A 17701-nucleotide genomic window follows, 5' to 3' on the forward strand; every position below is an offset into this window, starting at 1 on the left:
CTGACTATGATAAATTTCTCCCCCAGTGTGCATACCAGGCATTTACTGATACTGTCATTAGGGACCCTAATAACACGACGAGAAATCATATATAGTTCTGGATGTATGCTGCATAATTAAGCTTCCAGCATTAGATGTCAGTGGTCTGCTTCCTGCATTAGATGTCAGTGGGCAGCTTCCTGCATTAGATGTCAGTGGGCAGCTTCCAGTATTAGATGTCAGCGGTCAGCTTCCAGCATTAGATTTCAGCATTCAGCTTCCAGCATTAGATGTCAGCGGTCAGCTTCCAGCATTAGATGTCAGCGGTCAGCTTCCAGCATTAGATATCAGTGGTCAGCTTCCAGCATTAGATGTCAGTGGGCAGCTTCCAGCATTAGACATCAGCGGTCAGCTTCCAGCATTAGATGTCAGCGGTCAGCTTCCAGCATTAGATGTCAGCATTCAGCTTCCAGCATTAGATGTCAGCGGTCAGCTTCCAGCATTAGATGTCAGTGGTCAGCTTCCAGCATTAGATGTCAGCGGTCAGCTTCCAGCATTAGATATCAGTGGTCAGCTTCCAGCATTAGATGTCAGCGGTAAGCTTCCAGCATTAGATGTCAGTGGGCAGCTTCCAGCATTAGACGTCAGCGGTCAGCTTCCAGCATTAGATGTCAGCGGTCAGCTTCCAGCATTAGATGTCAGCATTCAGCTTCCAGCATTAGACATCAGCGGTCAGCTTCCAGCATTAGATGTCAGCATTCAGCTTCCAGCATTAGATGTCAGCGGTCAGCTTCCAGCATTAGATGTCAGCATTCAGCTTCCAGCATTAGATGTCAGCATTCAGCTTCCAGCATTAGATGTCAGTGGGCAGCTTCCAGCATTAGATGTCAGTGGTCTGCTTCCAGCATTAGATGTCAGTGGGCAGCTTCCAGCATTAGATGTCAGCGGTCAGCTTCCAGTATTAGATGTCAGTGGTCAGCTTCCAGCATTAGATGTCAGTGGGCAGCTTCCAGCATTAGACGTCAGCGGTCAGCTTCCAGCATTAGATGTCAGCGGTCAGCTTCCAGCATTAGACATCAGCGGTCAGCTTCCAGCATTAGATGTCAGCGGTCAGCTTCCAGCATTAGATGTCAGCATTCAGCTTCCAGCATTAGATGTCAGCGGTCAGCCTCCAGCATTAGATGTCAGTGGTCAGCTTCCCATATTAGATATCAGCGGTCAGCCTCCAGCATTAGATGTCAGTGGTCAGCTTCCCACATTAGATGTCAGCGGTCAGCTTCCTCCCCCAAAGTCATACTACAGTCCCTCCGTTGACTACAACACTTTGAATAACAAAGCTGGTGCTGGTATTGTGGACCATTCTTTCATTTCACTTTAACTATTTATCGCTTTTCTCCTTCTAGGTTCTTCAGATATGTCCCAAAGACATGCGAGCGGATATCTGTGTCCACCTGAACCGCAAAGTATTTAAGGAGCACCCCGCGTTTCGACTAGCTAGTGACGGCTGCCTGAGGGCACTGGCCATGGAGTTCCAGACTGTGCACTGTGCTCCGGGGGATTTGATCTACCATGCTGGCGAGAGCATAGACACGCTATGCTTTGTGGTGTCCGGCTCTTTGGAAGTTATCCAGGATGATGAAGTTGTAGCTATTTTGGGTAAGTTGTAATTTGAGAAATTTGAGTAATTTTAAGAAATTCTGAGTTAAGAAGACGGGGTCCTCTGTTCAGGATCCTTATCTCCTGGTTACAAAGAGCATCTCTCACTCTGGATGACCTCTGCTGTCCTCCAACCCATTGATTTGATAGGACACGGTGTAATACTTCACTTTTCCTGTGGTGGTGCTGTTGCGGAACTGAATACTTGCAGCCAGGTTTCCCCACGGATTGAAGCTGATCTCTGGCGGTCTCATCAGGGGAACACTTTGTCACTTGTTTATAGTCAAGACAGAGAAGCCCCTTTAAGTGGTTTTCCCAAAAATGTACTATTTATCCTTGATTTAGAAGGATTGCTACAGCCTTCCAATTCTGTAGATACTGTACATGCTTTGTACTGTAGATGGCGAATTACCAATGCATTGGCTCCTATTCTTTTTCAGTCCATTCATCATGCTACATCAATAGGCGATGCCTTGGTCGGACTGTAACAAATAACCCACTGTAGGTCACCATGCCATCCCGCACCATTTACAACCTGCTTGTATGTTCAAAGGAAGATAGATCTGGGCTGTCTGCTGCTATCATCCCATTGTAAATCATGCTTTGTAATTCTGCTCTGTGATCTAAAGAAAAAAAATTCATTGGGTTTTATTAGGGTAGCGCGACCGTCAATAAGCGGCCGACTGCTCAGCATGGGCGTATTGGTCACAGCATGGGCGCCAACCATTAGTCACACATGCACAGCCTAATCATACAGCCGTAATTTGTATCTGAATTTTCTATCTTCTTGTGATTGTAAATGCCGTCTGTAGTCAGGACAGCTTCGGGCAGATTCTCAAAAAATCTCATCCATGTACTGGCAGGTTACAGAGCTTAGAGGTTGCGCATGATTGGAAAAACATGGCAGATTTCTGTACAGTATAGGGGTATTTTTGCACAGTATAGGGGTATTATTTCTGTACAGTATAGTGGTATTATTTCAGTACAGTATAGCGGTATTATTTCTGTACAGTATAGTGGTATTATTTCAGTACAGTATAGCAGTTTTATTTCTGTACAGTATAGTGGTGTTAATTCTGTACAGTTTAGCGGTATTATTTCTGTACAGTATAGTGGCATTATTTCTGTACAGAATAGCAGTATTATTTCTGTACAGTATAGGGGTATTTTTGCACAGTATAGGGGATTATTTCTGTACAGTATAGTGGTATTTTAGTACAATATAGCGGTATTATTTCTGTACAGTATAGTGGTATTATTTCTGTACAGTATTAGTGGTGTTAATTCTGTACAGTTTAGCGGTATTATTTCTGTACAGTATAGTGGCATTATTTCAGTACAGTATAGCGGTATTATTTTTGTAGAGTATAGGGGTATTATTTTTGTACAGTATAGTGGTATTTTTTAGGCACTGTTTGGCAAATTCTTTAAATAACCTTCAGATATATTATTTGGATGATACATGGCATTGTAGAGTATTATTATGCACATTGTGTTATTATTATTTCAACACAATATAGTAGTATTTTTTATGCACTGTTTGGCACAGTTACTTTCATACCATTTAAATGTATTACCTTAAAGTGATGTAATCCTTTACATAATGAAAGAAAAATCCTTTATACTACCTGGTTGTTGTCGGAGCGTAGATTCCAGTGGTGCTGTCCATTTTTCAAACCGCCACCTGGTTTCCATCTGCGCTGGCTTCTCGATCTGCAATTCGGCCCCATCTTTGCACTGAGGCGGGCCTAGTGCCCCAATGCATTGATATCTCCTCTCCCTAGGAGACACTCCTCCATCAGAATCAAGTCTGGCCAGGTCATCGAGGAGAGGGGATATCAGTACACTGGGGGTGCCAGGTCCACCTCCAGAAACTGGCACAGAGGACGTAAATGGAGCCGTGGTTTAAGAAATGGACCGCACCACCGGGATCTACACACCAGCGCCAACCAGGTAATATAAATAAATGTTTTCAGTAAGTGAAGTAGTACATTTGCTTTAATACTACATGGCACTATTGAGTATTATTATGAACTTTGAGGTGGTATTATTTCAACAAAATATGGCAGTATTATTAATAAGCTAATGACCAAATTCTTTAAAAAAAATGTTACATTTTTTTTATAGAATTTGGTCATTAGGATGTATTACTGTGGCATCGAAGAGTATTATTCTACATGTTATGGTAGTATTATTTTAGCAGGATGTAGCGATATTACTTATGCACTGTTTGGCACAATAATTTATATTCCTTGACATAACCTTGATACTACATGGCACTCTAGGGTATTAATTTGCACTTTGTGGGGGTATTATTTTTCAACATATTATAGTGGTGTTATTTACACACTATTTAGGGCAGGTATTTAAGGTGTAATTGTCATTAATTGTCATTTTTCAAAAATAAATAAGTATCAATAGTACAAGTGATTTTAAGAAACTCTATAATAGTTTTTATTAGGCAAAAAAGTTTCCTTCTGTACTCAAAGCTGATTTTTTTGCCTCCTCCTCACTTTAGAAGAAGCAGGATTTCTGTGTCCATTATGCTCTATGGAGAAGGGAGGGGCCGAGGGGCATGAGTGAGCACGGACAGGAGAAAAGGCAGCACTGCACAGAACAACATCCTGCAATCTTCTTTCACCAAGTTCCTAGACCTGCACTGAGCAGTCTGACCAGTGAATCCAGCATTCTATGGGCCCAGACAGTCTACAAACTGCTTGTCTCCTCTTCCTGCTCACTCATCCCCCTCAGCCCCTCCCCCTTCCATAGGGTATAATGGGCTCAGCAAATGTGTCTTCACTTTGTCCCTCTGTAATGAATATGGCTTTGCTTGATAATGTACAAATAAGAAGTGTGTGTGTGTGTGTGTGTGTGTGTGTGTGTGGTGTCTGGGAAACAGCTTTTTGAGTACAGAAAGAGGCTTTTTTGCCTAATAAAAATGCTATTGAAAATTGCTTGTACCATTTCAGCAAAAATATTTTAAATGACAGTTACCCTTTAAACCCCCTTTGGAGGCATTACCTGAATACTTCATGACACTATAGAATATTATACACTTTGAGGCGGTATTATTTCCACTTTATATGGCAATAAAATGGAAAAGTTGCTTATACAAACCAATACTATCACTGATTCATTCTTCCATCTATACAGTGAAATAAAATCTGAAACCTTCACCGCATGCTGAGCGCAGCATTGTTGTCCACAGTAGTTTTTGTAATGTATGACACTCAAAGTTTGCACTGTGGTTAAAGTTTCTTCAACTTCTTGACCTTCACGGTCTGCAGAAGTCTGTAGCAGCCAGGCTGATCAGGAGTAGTGCTTACATGAACAGTATACAGTAAAATATATAGATCCTGGCATCTCCGAGGTGTCAGGTAAGCATTAATCTTCCATCCAGCTACATTAGAATGTCAAGGGCAAGCCTATCATACGTAGCCTATGTTGCATTTCCTGCATTGAGGTGCTCTCGGATAATGAAAATCTGCTGAGTGGATGGGATAACATGATTGAACCAAATTGATCTTGGTTTGAAAGCTCATCAGGTTTCAAACAAATCCGACGAGACTGATTTATAAAATGCTTGAGCTGGAAACCGTCCAGTACTAAGTGGTAGATGGCGGTGGCATCTCACAAGCGAGGTCCGTATTAATTATGGAGGCTGCTTCACTTGAGTGATACATTGAGACAGTCGCTCTTCACGGGCCTCGATACGTCCGTCACTGAAATCTTTATTCGCATCTCACTCAAAGTAACAAACTTCTCTTGATTCACGACTGGATGTCAGTCACTCGTTAATGCGCAATAGGAATTATAGTCATCGACTAATGCGTATAAGGTCGCTAACCCCCCTGCCGTAATAATAGGATTAAATCATTTATCATGTAAAATACAACCATGAATCAAGATGGGGAAAACTTTCTACCACTAAAGGTCCTATTCCACGGAACAATTATCGGCCGTATTTGGACGATATCGGCCGCTACGGACGATAATCGTCCCGTGGAATAGAGTGCAATGATCATCCGACATCGTTTATGTCGGCTGATCGTTGCAGTCGCTTCTTTTTCAACATGTTGAAAAACAAGCGACTGATATAGCAGCGATCTGCTGCCGTCGCTCTGTTGAATAGGAGCGTCGGCAGCAGACGCTGCTATATCCTACATGCTGCCCGGACGATCAGCGTTCACCCAGGCAGCCCCCCTGCAGCTCCCCGCCGAGCGGGGAACGAGGAGCAAACAAGCGCTGAGAGCGCTCATTTGCTCCTCTTAACGACCCGTGGAATAGGGGCTTAAGGGAAGATGTCATATGAGTCCATGATGAAAATATTGAGGGATTGGAGACTGACCACTTTTTTCTTGGTCCTCTGTGTTTTCTACTCATTTACATGTCCTTTTTTATGAAACTTTTTTATGTCCTAACCAAAGTGTAGTATAGACATCAAGACAGGGCTGTCTTAGCATTGTGGGCCCCTGGGAAGAGCTGTGAACTGCTCCCCCCCCTCAACCTCACGACTCCTCCCAACTTCCTAGCCACATCTAAAGCCACCCTACCCCTTCCCGGTCCGAGGAATTGGCTGAAACTCCCCGATCCAAGGAATAGGCTCAAACTCCCTGGTCCAAGGAATGGGCTGAAGCTCCCCGATCCAAGAAATAGGCTCAAACTGCCTGGTTCAAGGAATGGGCTGAAGCTCCCTGGTCCAAGGAATGGGCTAAAGCTCCCTGGTCCAAGGAATAGGCTGAAGCTCCCCGATCCAAGGAATGGGCTGAAGCTCCCTGGTCCAAGGAATGGGCTGAAGCTCCCCGATCCAAGGAATGGGCTGAAGCTCCCTGGTCCAAGGAATGGGCTGAAGCTTCCCGATCTAAGGAATGGGCTGAAGCTCCCCCGTCCAAGGAATGTGCTGAAGCTCTGTAGTCCAAAAAAATGGGCTAAAGCTCTCTAATCCAAGGTATGGGCTGAAGCTCCCTGGTCCGAGGTATGGGCTGAAGCTCCCTGGTCCGAGGTATGGGCTGAAGCTCCCTGGTCCAAGGAATGGGCTGAAGCTCCCTGATCCAAAGAAATGGGCTGAAGCTCCCTGGTCCAAGGAATGGGCTGAAGCTCCCTGGTCCAAGGAATGGGCTGAAGCTTCCCGGTCCAAGGAATTGGATGAAGCTCCCTGGTCCAAGGAATAGGCTGAAGCTCCCTGGTCCAAGGAATGGGCTGAAGCTCCCTGGTCCAAGGAATGGGCTGAAGCTCCCCGGTCCAAGGAATGGGATGAAGCTCCCCAGTCCAAGGTATGGGCTGAAGCTCCCCAGTCCAAGGAATGGGATGAAACTCCCTGGTCCATTGCCCCCTTTGCCCCTTCAACCCTGGATATGACTATTAACCAAATGAATTGACAAAGGATGTCGCAAGGATCTATTTTTTTTGCAATTTTCCAATGTTAGAAGGAAATTCTCTTTAACCTTGATTGTGATTGATCTCCTGACTCCATTAGTAAACCCTACGTGTGCATGATTGATATGGATTCATTATGTATATCAGTAGATCATGGAGCCATGCTGAGTCATTAACGCATCCATATGTTATCACAACCGTTCATTGTCCTATATAAGCCTTAGCGGCTCCATCCGAACACCTGCACCGGTGTCTACCTTACGTGACGGTTAAGTATTATAGTCTCACAGCACCAACCAGATCTTACACAGAACTATTTTATCTTCTGTGACGATGGCGGCTATTATCTTTCTCAGTGGTCCGGTTGCTGAGCGCTGGAACATTCCTGCTGATTTAATTTTGTCTGATTGCTCTTTTCGGCTCCGCACACAATGTATTTTTGTCCCACTCTGTTGCAGTTTTTTTTTTTTTTTTTAACGTCTCAACCATGATAAATTCTAGAAATTTTCTACTTGCCACAGACATAGTAGATGAATTCTACAGGGCAATCTATTAATGTAACAGATGGAATGGTACAAGGATTGAATGATAGACACGAGCAATAAATAATATCTGGAAAAGTCCAAATAATCTAGACGACTGTTCTGTAACCTGTAGCTCTCCCAGGGTGATGTAGGCTGTTGAGATCACTTGAAGTAGTCATTTTGCAGTTTTACAATTGCTCAGCTCAGGCTTAGTATACAGTCCTGGTTATGTTCTTCTTAAAGATCTCTGGCCTTTGCAGTATTATGCGGATTATAGCATATGCTCTATGTGCTTGTTTCCAGCCTTGTTTTAGTCTAGTTTGTTCTTAATTCTATAGCCAGTTATCTAGTTGCTTAGTTTCTTCTTTCAGTTTTGCCATTGTCTTTAGGTCCTGGTGCCTGCCTTAATTAATAAGCAAATGAGGATTATTAGAAAGATTATTGCAGGAACAGCGGGGTCAGTGGTGCCTGATGTTAAAGTGGCCATACATCTTCAATAACTAACATTATCCCTTTTATTCTACCAGTATGAAGAAATGTTTGGCATGGCGGCGGGTAAGCTGCAGCCAGACCTAATTTGTGTCGGCTTATTTCTCTGAGACCAGAGGGGTGGGTCAGTGATTTTTCATCAAGCCTGACCCTTCTCAGGAGAACCCCATACACTCTATACTGACACAAGCTGCGGGTTCGACAGACAGAAGTATAAGGTTTATGGGGACCTTTAGGTTTATTGTTCAGGAATAGTTCTAGGGAAACATTAGGGATAGCTAGCTATATTAATTTTTTTTTTTTACGTCTTCCTGTGCATCATCGGCTGCTTCGATTCATCATATGCACATGATAAATTGCTATTTTTGTCACTTGCCAGCATTTATAAATGTTTCATATGTCTTTTTTTTTGTTAACAGCTGCTTGATGTAGATCAGTTCTAATGTTAGGGCCCTATTACACGGGACAATTATCGTGCGAAAAATCGTTATATTGTTCGAATTTAAACGATAATCGCTCTGCGTAATTGCAGGCAACGACCGAAAAATCGTTCATATGTCGTTGATCGTTGATTTAGATCTGAACCTAAAATTATCGTTAATCGTTCGCTGTAATTCCACAATCGTTTGCTCAAGTTCCGCATTTGGTCACTAATAGTTCAGTGTAATTGCACATTGTTTATTGTTTTGCTGGGGTCAGAAGGAATAAATGATCATAGCAACAATCGCAATAACGATCGTAGTAACGATTGTAACTAACGATTATCGTTCTCTGTAATATGATGAACGATTAAAGGTTAATGATAAACAATCTCGTTTGTGATCGTTTATCGTTAGTCGTTAATCGTTAAAAAACGCTCCGTGTAATAGGACCCTAAGTCCTTGGGATATCAGAGTACCAATAGGACCCAGGAAAGGTGACTGCTCACTCAGGCAGCTGGTAACAATAGGTACCACTGGTCAGCGGACCAATAACAAGTTAAGATACTCAGCAGACAGCAGCAGACGATGGGTGCTTTAAAGATTTGGGTAAATAAAGGTTAAAGATTTTTAGAATTACTTTGGATGGGATGAAAGGGTGTTATTTGGACTGTTCAGGTCCTTTATTAGTTCATCTTACCCTCATTAACACAATGTCCTTTTAGCCAACTTTCTCCCTTCCACTGTGTGGGAGGCTCTTGTGGGTATAGTGGATGGGTTAATAGTCAAGAAAGTGTAATGGGAGGCAGATAGAGCTCGCTGAATTCCCTGCTAGAATGTACAGCAGGAATGGGAAGCCAGTAAAAGAATGTACATTAAACAGCTTGTGGGACTATGGAGAGAACAAAGCAGACAGCTTGCCTGAGGAGCAGAAAAAAAGTAGGAAAAAGTAGAAAAAGTAAGGTAAATATAAGGTTAAAAAAACACGTTATCTGTATATGTTCCTTTATTAGACATAGGTTTTATCATTGGAAACCCCCTTTAAGTGACGCTTAGACATTGACAATTTTATCGTTAGAGTAAAGCCTCATATTTTACATGATTTATGTCACGTATAGTGTATTTGAGATGGGAATTTAATGTTTTGTGTATTTGTCAGTAGACTATTTCCTACTGGATAATAAATTCTGGCCATAGACACAGTTCAATCTTATCGAGACCTTATCGCTTCCTGCTGTGCATCATTACTCATGAAAAAGCCAATAGCAGCTATATAGTAATGCCTCCAAGAGGCGAGCAGAACCTGCTGAGTAAGGACTGTAGCTGGGACACTGCTCCTTGGGGACTGTTATATTGAAGCTTCTTATGATGGATCCATCAGCAACATGAAAAGAGACAACTCAACTGACTGAATTATATAAAGGGACACTAAATATAGAGAATACACAGAACATCATAGATATAATAATACATAATATTTACATAATATACCACTATAGAAACCAAAGATGTGCCACCATATATACTAGTATACATCAGCTGAGTAGCCTTGTCTGCCTGCTCTTCCTCACAAGGCTGTGGCTGCAGCAGGAGCCTCCCCCCATGTAGGAGAATTACTGCTACCATATGAAGCAGCACTATTGCTGTGTTGTAGGCGGTATTAGTGGGTAAGAGCACAAAGAGGGCCACCATTACTGTGATGGTAGACTGGCACTAAGTGTGGCATTTCAACATTTCGCCGTCTGAATGATTGCTTGAGCACCGTCGGAACTTTGTAGTGCTGCAAAACTTCTGTTCTATATACAGCGGTGCCTTGGATTACGAGCATAATTTGTTCCAGGACCGTGCTTGTAATCCAAATTCCCTCTGAAACCAAAGCAAATTTTCCCATAAGAAATCACTGATATGCAGACAATTGGTTCCGCACCCCAAAAATAATGATTTTTTATTCTTAATAACCTGTAGAACAAATGAAACAAACAATGAGAAGCAGCTGAATATGTGATATTATAAGTTTCTGTTACAGCAGCAGTTTGTAGATACAGGATGGCAGTGTTGGACTGGGTTATCTGGGGCCCACCAATGAAAAAGCAGTGAGAAACAACATGTCAGGCAGTGTTTATGAAGGTTCTAAAGCTGGAGGCCCACCGGAGGATCCACCGGTCCTCAGGTGGGCCAGTCCGACACTGCAGGATGGTACTGCAGACCCGTATAATGCGGTAGTGTAGTACAACAGGCTAGAATAGAGAAGCAGGGCTGCTGTCAGAGGTTTGTGTGGTCACATGACCGCAATGGGGAAGGGGTGTGTTCAGCATGGACTGAGCAGGGCATATGTGGGCACATACATGCACCACTCTCTGTCCAGGGAGAGAGGGGTTACAGCTATGAAGAGATTACCTCCACAGTCCTGTCCTCTGATGTAAGCCCCAGCCTGAAGTGGATTTGCTATGATTTGGGAGGTTAGGGAGACTTCCTGGGTCAGAGTACAGAGCTGTAGACCCCGTTATGCAGACCATGCCCCTCCTCCACTCCCCCTCCGACCCAGTACAGGGAGCTCTTACACCAAAGCAATGCTCTTACACCAAGTTACAATTTTGAAAAACTGTGAGCTCTTCTTGCAAAACGCTCCTAATCCAAGTAACTCTAAACCAAGGTACCACTGTGTGTGTGTGTGTGTGTGTGTATATATATATATATATATATATATATATATATATATATATATATATATACATACATACAGCTCTTGCTTTACTATAATCGGGCCCAGTAATAAGCTCTGTAAGCGAGCGCCGATCTAGCAGGGCATTACTTTACCACAGTCCCTATTTGCATATCATCACCCATTATTTCCATAGCCACATCCACAAATGTTTCACAGATGGGACAAATCTGCAGTCTGTTTTTTTCCCTCTCTTAAAGAGGCACTGTCGCAAAGCAGTTTTGATACATATTTTTTTGAAACTTTTCTATGTTTAAATCCACATTATACATATGGCCACTATGCGTCTCCCTTCACTCCGCATGTGTACAGCTGCTGTATGTCCACATTAGGTAGCAGAGAATCCTGGGGGTGCTCGCATTGTACAGTCAGCTCTCCTGTCACACAGCATTAAAACCTCTGTAACCACACAGTGACATTATACTGGTTGAATTGTTGCATAACAAAGAGCAGGGCCGTATTTACCACTAGGCACCCGTGGTCCGGTGCCTAGGGCAGCACCTTGCAGGGGGCAGCACCAGGGAGCAGGGGGACAGAAAAAACGAATTTTTTTGTTTTTATTTTTTTTCGTTTCCCTCCTCCCATTCAGACTTGCCAGTAAATCTGGTGTCTTTTCCAGGGGGTGGGGGGTATGGTGGTATTGGTCAGGTCTGGTATTGCCAATAGGTGCGTGAAGATGGGGCGTCTTCAGGTTTAGTGCCTAGGGCAGCAGCAGCTGTTAATACAGCCCTGACAAAGAGCATTGTCTTCTGGTAAGCTGCAGAGCTAATAATAGAATTATTAGACTAAGGTAGTTGCCCTCAGTTTATATACAAACCTGATGTACAGGTGTCTTTCCTTGTGTGAGCGCACAGAGGACGGGGACTTCCTGTGTTTGGTCTCTTTTTTTTGAACAGAGAAAAGACCAAATTTTCACACAGAAGGAGCATGGAGCACAGTTTGGCCACATGTATAAATAAATAAATAAATAAAGCAAGTACAGTGGTACCTTGGTTTTAGAGTAACTTGGATTAAGAGCGTTTTTTTTTTTTTTTAAATGTTGACTTGGTTTAAGAGCATTGCTTTAGTGTAAGAGCTCCCTGTACTGGGTGGGAGCGTGAGTGGGGGAGGGGCATGGTCTGCATAGCGGGGTCTACAGCTCTGTACTCTGACCCAGGAAGTCTCCCTCACCTTCCAAATCATAGCAGATCCACTTCAGGCTGGGGCTTACATCAGGGGACAGGACTGTGGAGGTAATCTCTTCATAGCTGTAACCCCTCTCTCCCCGGACAGAGAGCGCTGCATGTATGTGCCCACATCTCCCTGCTCATTCCTTCATGCTCCCTGCAATCTGTCAGTCCTTGTGTTTCCCATCCTCTCCATTATGGGGATCTGCAGTTCCATCCTGTATCTATAAACCGCAGCTGTTTTTTAGGTTTATGCCCTTACTATAAATTATACTCCACATGCTGATTTTGATCAGAGTTGATTTGGATTACAAGCGCGGCCCCCGGAACGAATTATGCTCGTAATCCAAGGCACCAATGTATATTGCAAAACTGCTTGTGATCACAACCCCTGTTGATTCCTTCAAGACAGGTACACTTTAAGAATGACATCCCTATATAGCAGTGGTCTTCAAGTTATATCTTTCCAGCTGTTGCAAAACGACAACTCCCAGCGTTGCCTGGACAGCCATTGGCTGTCCAGGCATGCTGGGAGTTGTAGTTTTTCAATAACTGGAGGGCCACAGGTTAGAAACCGTTGCTATATTGGTATCATTGATGATGTCACCCAATATTATCAGAGCAATTGATGACAAAATGGACGCTGCTTCCAAACCTTGTTTATCGAGACAGATGAAGGGGGGAGTAGTCCGTTCTTAGATCTACCCATAGGGGGGCGCACCGCTCTGTCTGGAGTCGGCGCTGGTCTATGGAGTTTTACCAGGAAAACCTAATGATAATTATCACATTGGACAGTGACTCCCGCTGTGATAAGTGCGACCTTCCATGCAGATGGACTTCTTAAAAGCCTCTTGTGATTCTACGGCTCGCTGTTTTCGGCATCTTAATAAATAAGCGTGATTGTATTTTTAGCCGCCAGATAACTGCGCTCAGGCTGCATCATGGACTTGTCGCATAAACAGTCACGGACATATCATCCAGTAATAAGTCACAGAAAAGTCACACTGACCACCCACTTCAAGGGTTCATCTGATCCGACCAGCGCTAATGGACTTGGACTGTGGTGGTGCTCAGTGACGGCAGGATATAGCAGTCCACAATTGTATCGGCACTCACCAGCATGTCCTTAATGAATCTTCTTCATTGAGCAGTGTTCACATTGCAAAGACAGTGTCGAGAGTGGATCAAAAATTTCATGCTATGGTGTCTGGTGGAGATGAGCAAATTTACATTACAAACGAAGCAAATCACTTTGTTTGCTCGGCACTCGACTTATTCACCGACTGCCTCTGATCTCCATTCTGCTCCTTGCCAGTCTACCCTGGGTGCCTGGAAAAGCTGGATCCAGTGCTGGGAAACTTCTCACAGTTCCCCAGGAATGGATCCAGCTTTTCCGGGCACCCGGGGTGGAGCCGCAGTCAGTTAAAAGGCAGCCGGTGTATAAGCCGAGTGCCGAGCAAACGAAAACTATGTAAATTATATCCTTATTGCAAAATGGTCACATCCAGCCCTGATCCAATATGTTAATAGTACGAATTGTGATTGTTTCCTCACAAGACTTAACAAAACTCAAGGACAATTCCTTCTGGTGGGGGTCCCAGAGCCTGTGACTCAGCGCTTCACGGGTACGGGAAGAGGTAGGTAGTGATTGTTTATTATGTTCCCCCCTGCTTCTGCCGGATGACAATTTTGCCCGACTTCTCCTTTAAAAAGTTATAGTCTGCAACGCCCTCTAGGGGGAGTTTACTGCATACACTTTTCATAATAACCAGTAAGACACATACCTTCCTCCTCAGCATCCCAGGCGCTATAGGTGGCTATCAGCAGGTTAGATTCATCTAACCAGCGGATAGTTCCCCTTTAAATCTGTGTTTATACAATAGAATTGGAGCTCTGTATACAGTTGGCTCATAAGCTCCCCCTAGTGGTTATCTATTCAATATATATATATATACACACAATGGAATCTGAGCTCTGTATACAGTAAGCTCATAAGCTCCCACTAGTGGTTATCTATTCAATCTATATCTATACAATGAAATTGGAGCTCTGTATACAGTAAGCTCATAAGCTCCCCCTAGTGGTTATCTATTAAAACTATGTTTAAGCAATTGAATTGGAGCTCTATATCAGCTCCCCCTAGTGGTAAGCTATTTAATCTAAGTCTATGTGTTAGGAATTGGAGCTCTGTATCAGAATAACAGCGTTATAATTGCTATAAGGCTATGTTCACACTGCGTATGAGTCCGGCCGTAGTTCGTACGCCGCCGTACATGTGCGACTGAAACTACTGGCGTGGGAAAAGTAGACATGCGGCCAGATGCGTACGAACCGCGAACATACGCCCGCGATCTGAGGCAGGTCATTTACTTGGAAATCTTCGCCCAGCCCCGTAAACCACACAGAACCTTTTGGATCGAAAAATCAAGTTCAATTTGTCTGAAATAAGTACTTCGTACGGGACCGCATGGAAATCCACGGCCGTGAGTTTCAACATTTCCGTTCTCAAACAATGGTCTTGTTCATTTTTCACAGTGCCGTATACGCTCCGGCCATAAGCTCATACGTAGTGTGCATTGTACGGCCGTATATCGTATAATTTCAAGCGAACGCATCAACCTCAAAACTACATGCGTATATTCGCGGTTCGCACTACGGACGGAAACATACGCAGTGTGAACGTAGCCTAAAGATATTATGATTTTTTTGTGTCTTTACTTAAAAACTACATGATGTAAAATGTTTAGATTTCTTACAGTTTAGAAGCTATCCCTTGAGGTAACCATAGGGCGTACACCCACGTAAAACATCCATTTATTTACTAGTAAAACAGATTAGTATCCATGGATCCGGAGATTTGTACCTACAACAACCGAGCTGTCATCATTCCTGACATGTACGAGGAATTATCCAGCTGCTGAAAGGCGCTCCCTCATTGCTGACAGGGAACAATGCTGTCACCTCCAGCTGCTCGTGTCCGACCGCACGTAAAACCTGCCGCCGTCCGTACAAGTGTTCATGTGATCGCACAGTAATAGGATTTATTATGTTACTGCAAATAATCTCGAATGGTAAAACAAATATTTATTGAGCTTTTTTTTTTTTTTTTTCACGGCGAGCGCAGAAGACATCATTAATTTATGTATCTGTATGAAAGGACGAGATGAAATGTTGTGAAACCACCACTAAGGGAGAGCGGCGGTTTCCATAGCAAAGAACCAGCAGCTTACTACTGTGTTTTTACATTAGCAATTTTGCAAATCGATGGGGGGAGATTTTTTGTTTCCATCTTTAAATTTAGACGACATAAAACTAAACAAGACTGCGAGTTTTTTTTTTTTTTTTTTTTTTTTTAACACTGTGTAATATATTTGCTGCCTGTAAGACTCTTTTTTTTCTTATACCACCTTTTGGATTAAGGGGTTGTTTACCATTTTTTTTCTTTCAGATTAACTGGCGCCAGAAAGTGCCAGAGATTTATAATTTATTTCTATTACAAAATCTCCAGTCTTCCAATACTTATCAGCTGCTGTATGTCCTGCAGGAAGTCATGCATTCTCTCCAATCTGACACAGTGCTCTCTGCTGCCACCTCTGTCCATGTCAGGAACTGTCCAGAGCAGCAGCAAATCCCCACAGAAAACCTCCCCTGCTTTCCAGACTGGAAAGAATACACCACTTCCTGCAGGACATACAGCAAGTGATAAGTACTGATAGACTTGAGATGTTTTAATAGAAGTAAAAATCTATGGCACCAGTAGATTTGAAAGAATTTTTTTTGGGAGGGGAAATACCCCTTTAATAGATTTAGGCTATGCTCACACAACGTGAACAACCGGCCATTCCGTGACCCCGTACTTTTACGTAGTGTGAACATAGCCTTATATTGTATTATAGGGGCAATCCAACTTTTATTGAAGGCTTCCAATAGTCTAAAATACCAAAGGATGCTGTGATATCCATTATAAAATAACAAAAGATACTGTGACTTGTAAATTTGGAGAATTTTTCTCAGCCCCCATGTATCATATGAGTTCTGAACATCCCGACGTGTTTCTCCCTTAGCTTTTCCCTGCTATGGCTTTTCTTCCTGGAGAACCTGTTATATAACATGTGACTGCCGGGGCTGCTGGGAATTATATGTGTCATCTCTGCTCTGTGTTTGTTGTTCTTAGCAATGAATTGTGAAACAGAAAATGAATGTCTTTTGTATCTAGATGTTATTTATAGGTAGACGGATATTCAGCAGGGGCCTGAGCACTTCTACATGCTGCTCTATTATGGCTCTATTTTGCATGAAGCCTTTATATCAGGGATGGGGAACCTTCGGCCCTCAAGCGGTTGCGAAACTACAATTCCCATCATGCCTGGACAGCCAAAGCTTTAGCTTTGGCTGTCCAGGCATGATGGAAATTGTAGTTTTGCAGCAGCTGGAGGGCTGAAGGTTCCCCATCGCTGCTTTATTCCTCATCCCTGGTCTACCGACTAGGCATGTCACCACGCCAGCTTCACGCTCAACACGGCATGCAGCATCTCAATAGTCTATGTGCACATCCCGGCCTTTAGACGCTCCTGCAACTCCATCTTATACTCCACAGCTCAAGCGTCCCTATCACTTGTTGGACCTTAGGAAACCTATATCTACGCGGTACTAACACATATCTGGATGGCATACTTACCTAACAGGTTGCAGGGGGACTGCACTATCTATATACAAGTAAATACCCTGCAAACCTTGACTGAGCCCTAAAGAACCACACCAGAAGTGTATGTAGTCAAGACTATCCTACCCTCTGAGGAACCCAGTAGCGTCATCTGGGGGAAACATGTCAGAAGACAGAACAGAGTCACAACCTCAATCATAGTCCATCCAACATTTGGGTGTATGGAACACACGATTTGGTGGGTAGCATTCCTGACCATTGCCTGCAAGGACTCTTAATCTATGTCACACCTCGACATTCCCGACAGGTGACATGACACACAGGATGCTGGAGTAGCATTAAACAAGAGCATAGCTGTAACAATTAGTGCCTGTAGGGCGAGTCCCACCACGCCCATGGAATGCCCAGGTGGGCCCTAATTGACAAGTTGTTTAACAATTACTCCCATCCCTGGTTTAGACCATCCATTGTAGGCTAAGTGCCTGGACTCCAGGGTTATACCACTTGAAGCTCCTGAACCCCAGGGCAGAATCTGTAACCTCATACTTGCCAACAGTTCTGATTTGGCAGAGTGATGACCTGGTTCTCACTGCTGTTATTGAGCCCCTGAGAGTCCACTCCAAGGTGCACAACTATTTCTCATTCATTCCATTTAAGCGGTCAGGGCCAGCTGAAGCTAAAGATAGGGGGCGATTACATTGCAGCTG

At 43.5% G+C, this 17701-nt stretch overlaps 1 protein-coding gene across 2 annotated transcripts in view; it reads left to right on the forward strand.

Moving 5' to 3' along the window:
* The window catches only part of KCNH1 (potassium voltage-gated channel subfamily H member 1), a 250570-nt gene that overhangs the window by 157135 nt on the left and 75734 nt on the right, over window positions 1-17701 (forward strand). For both annotated transcript variants that reach the window (XM_069954618.1, XM_069954617.1), the window contains one exon: window positions 1383-1635. In XM_069954618.1, coding sequence (XP_069810719.1) covers window positions 1383-1635 — 253 coding nt within the window. The remainder of the gene's footprint in view (window positions 1-1382; window positions 1636-17701) is intronic.

Source organism: Dendropsophus ebraccatus, chromosome 15 (assembly GCF_027789765.1).
Source record: "Dendropsophus ebraccatus isolate aDenEbr1 chromosome 15, aDenEbr1.pat, whole genome shotgun sequence".
Classification (NCBI taxonomy): domain Eukaryota; kingdom Metazoa; phylum Chordata; class Amphibia; order Anura; family Hylidae; genus Dendropsophus; species Dendropsophus ebraccatus.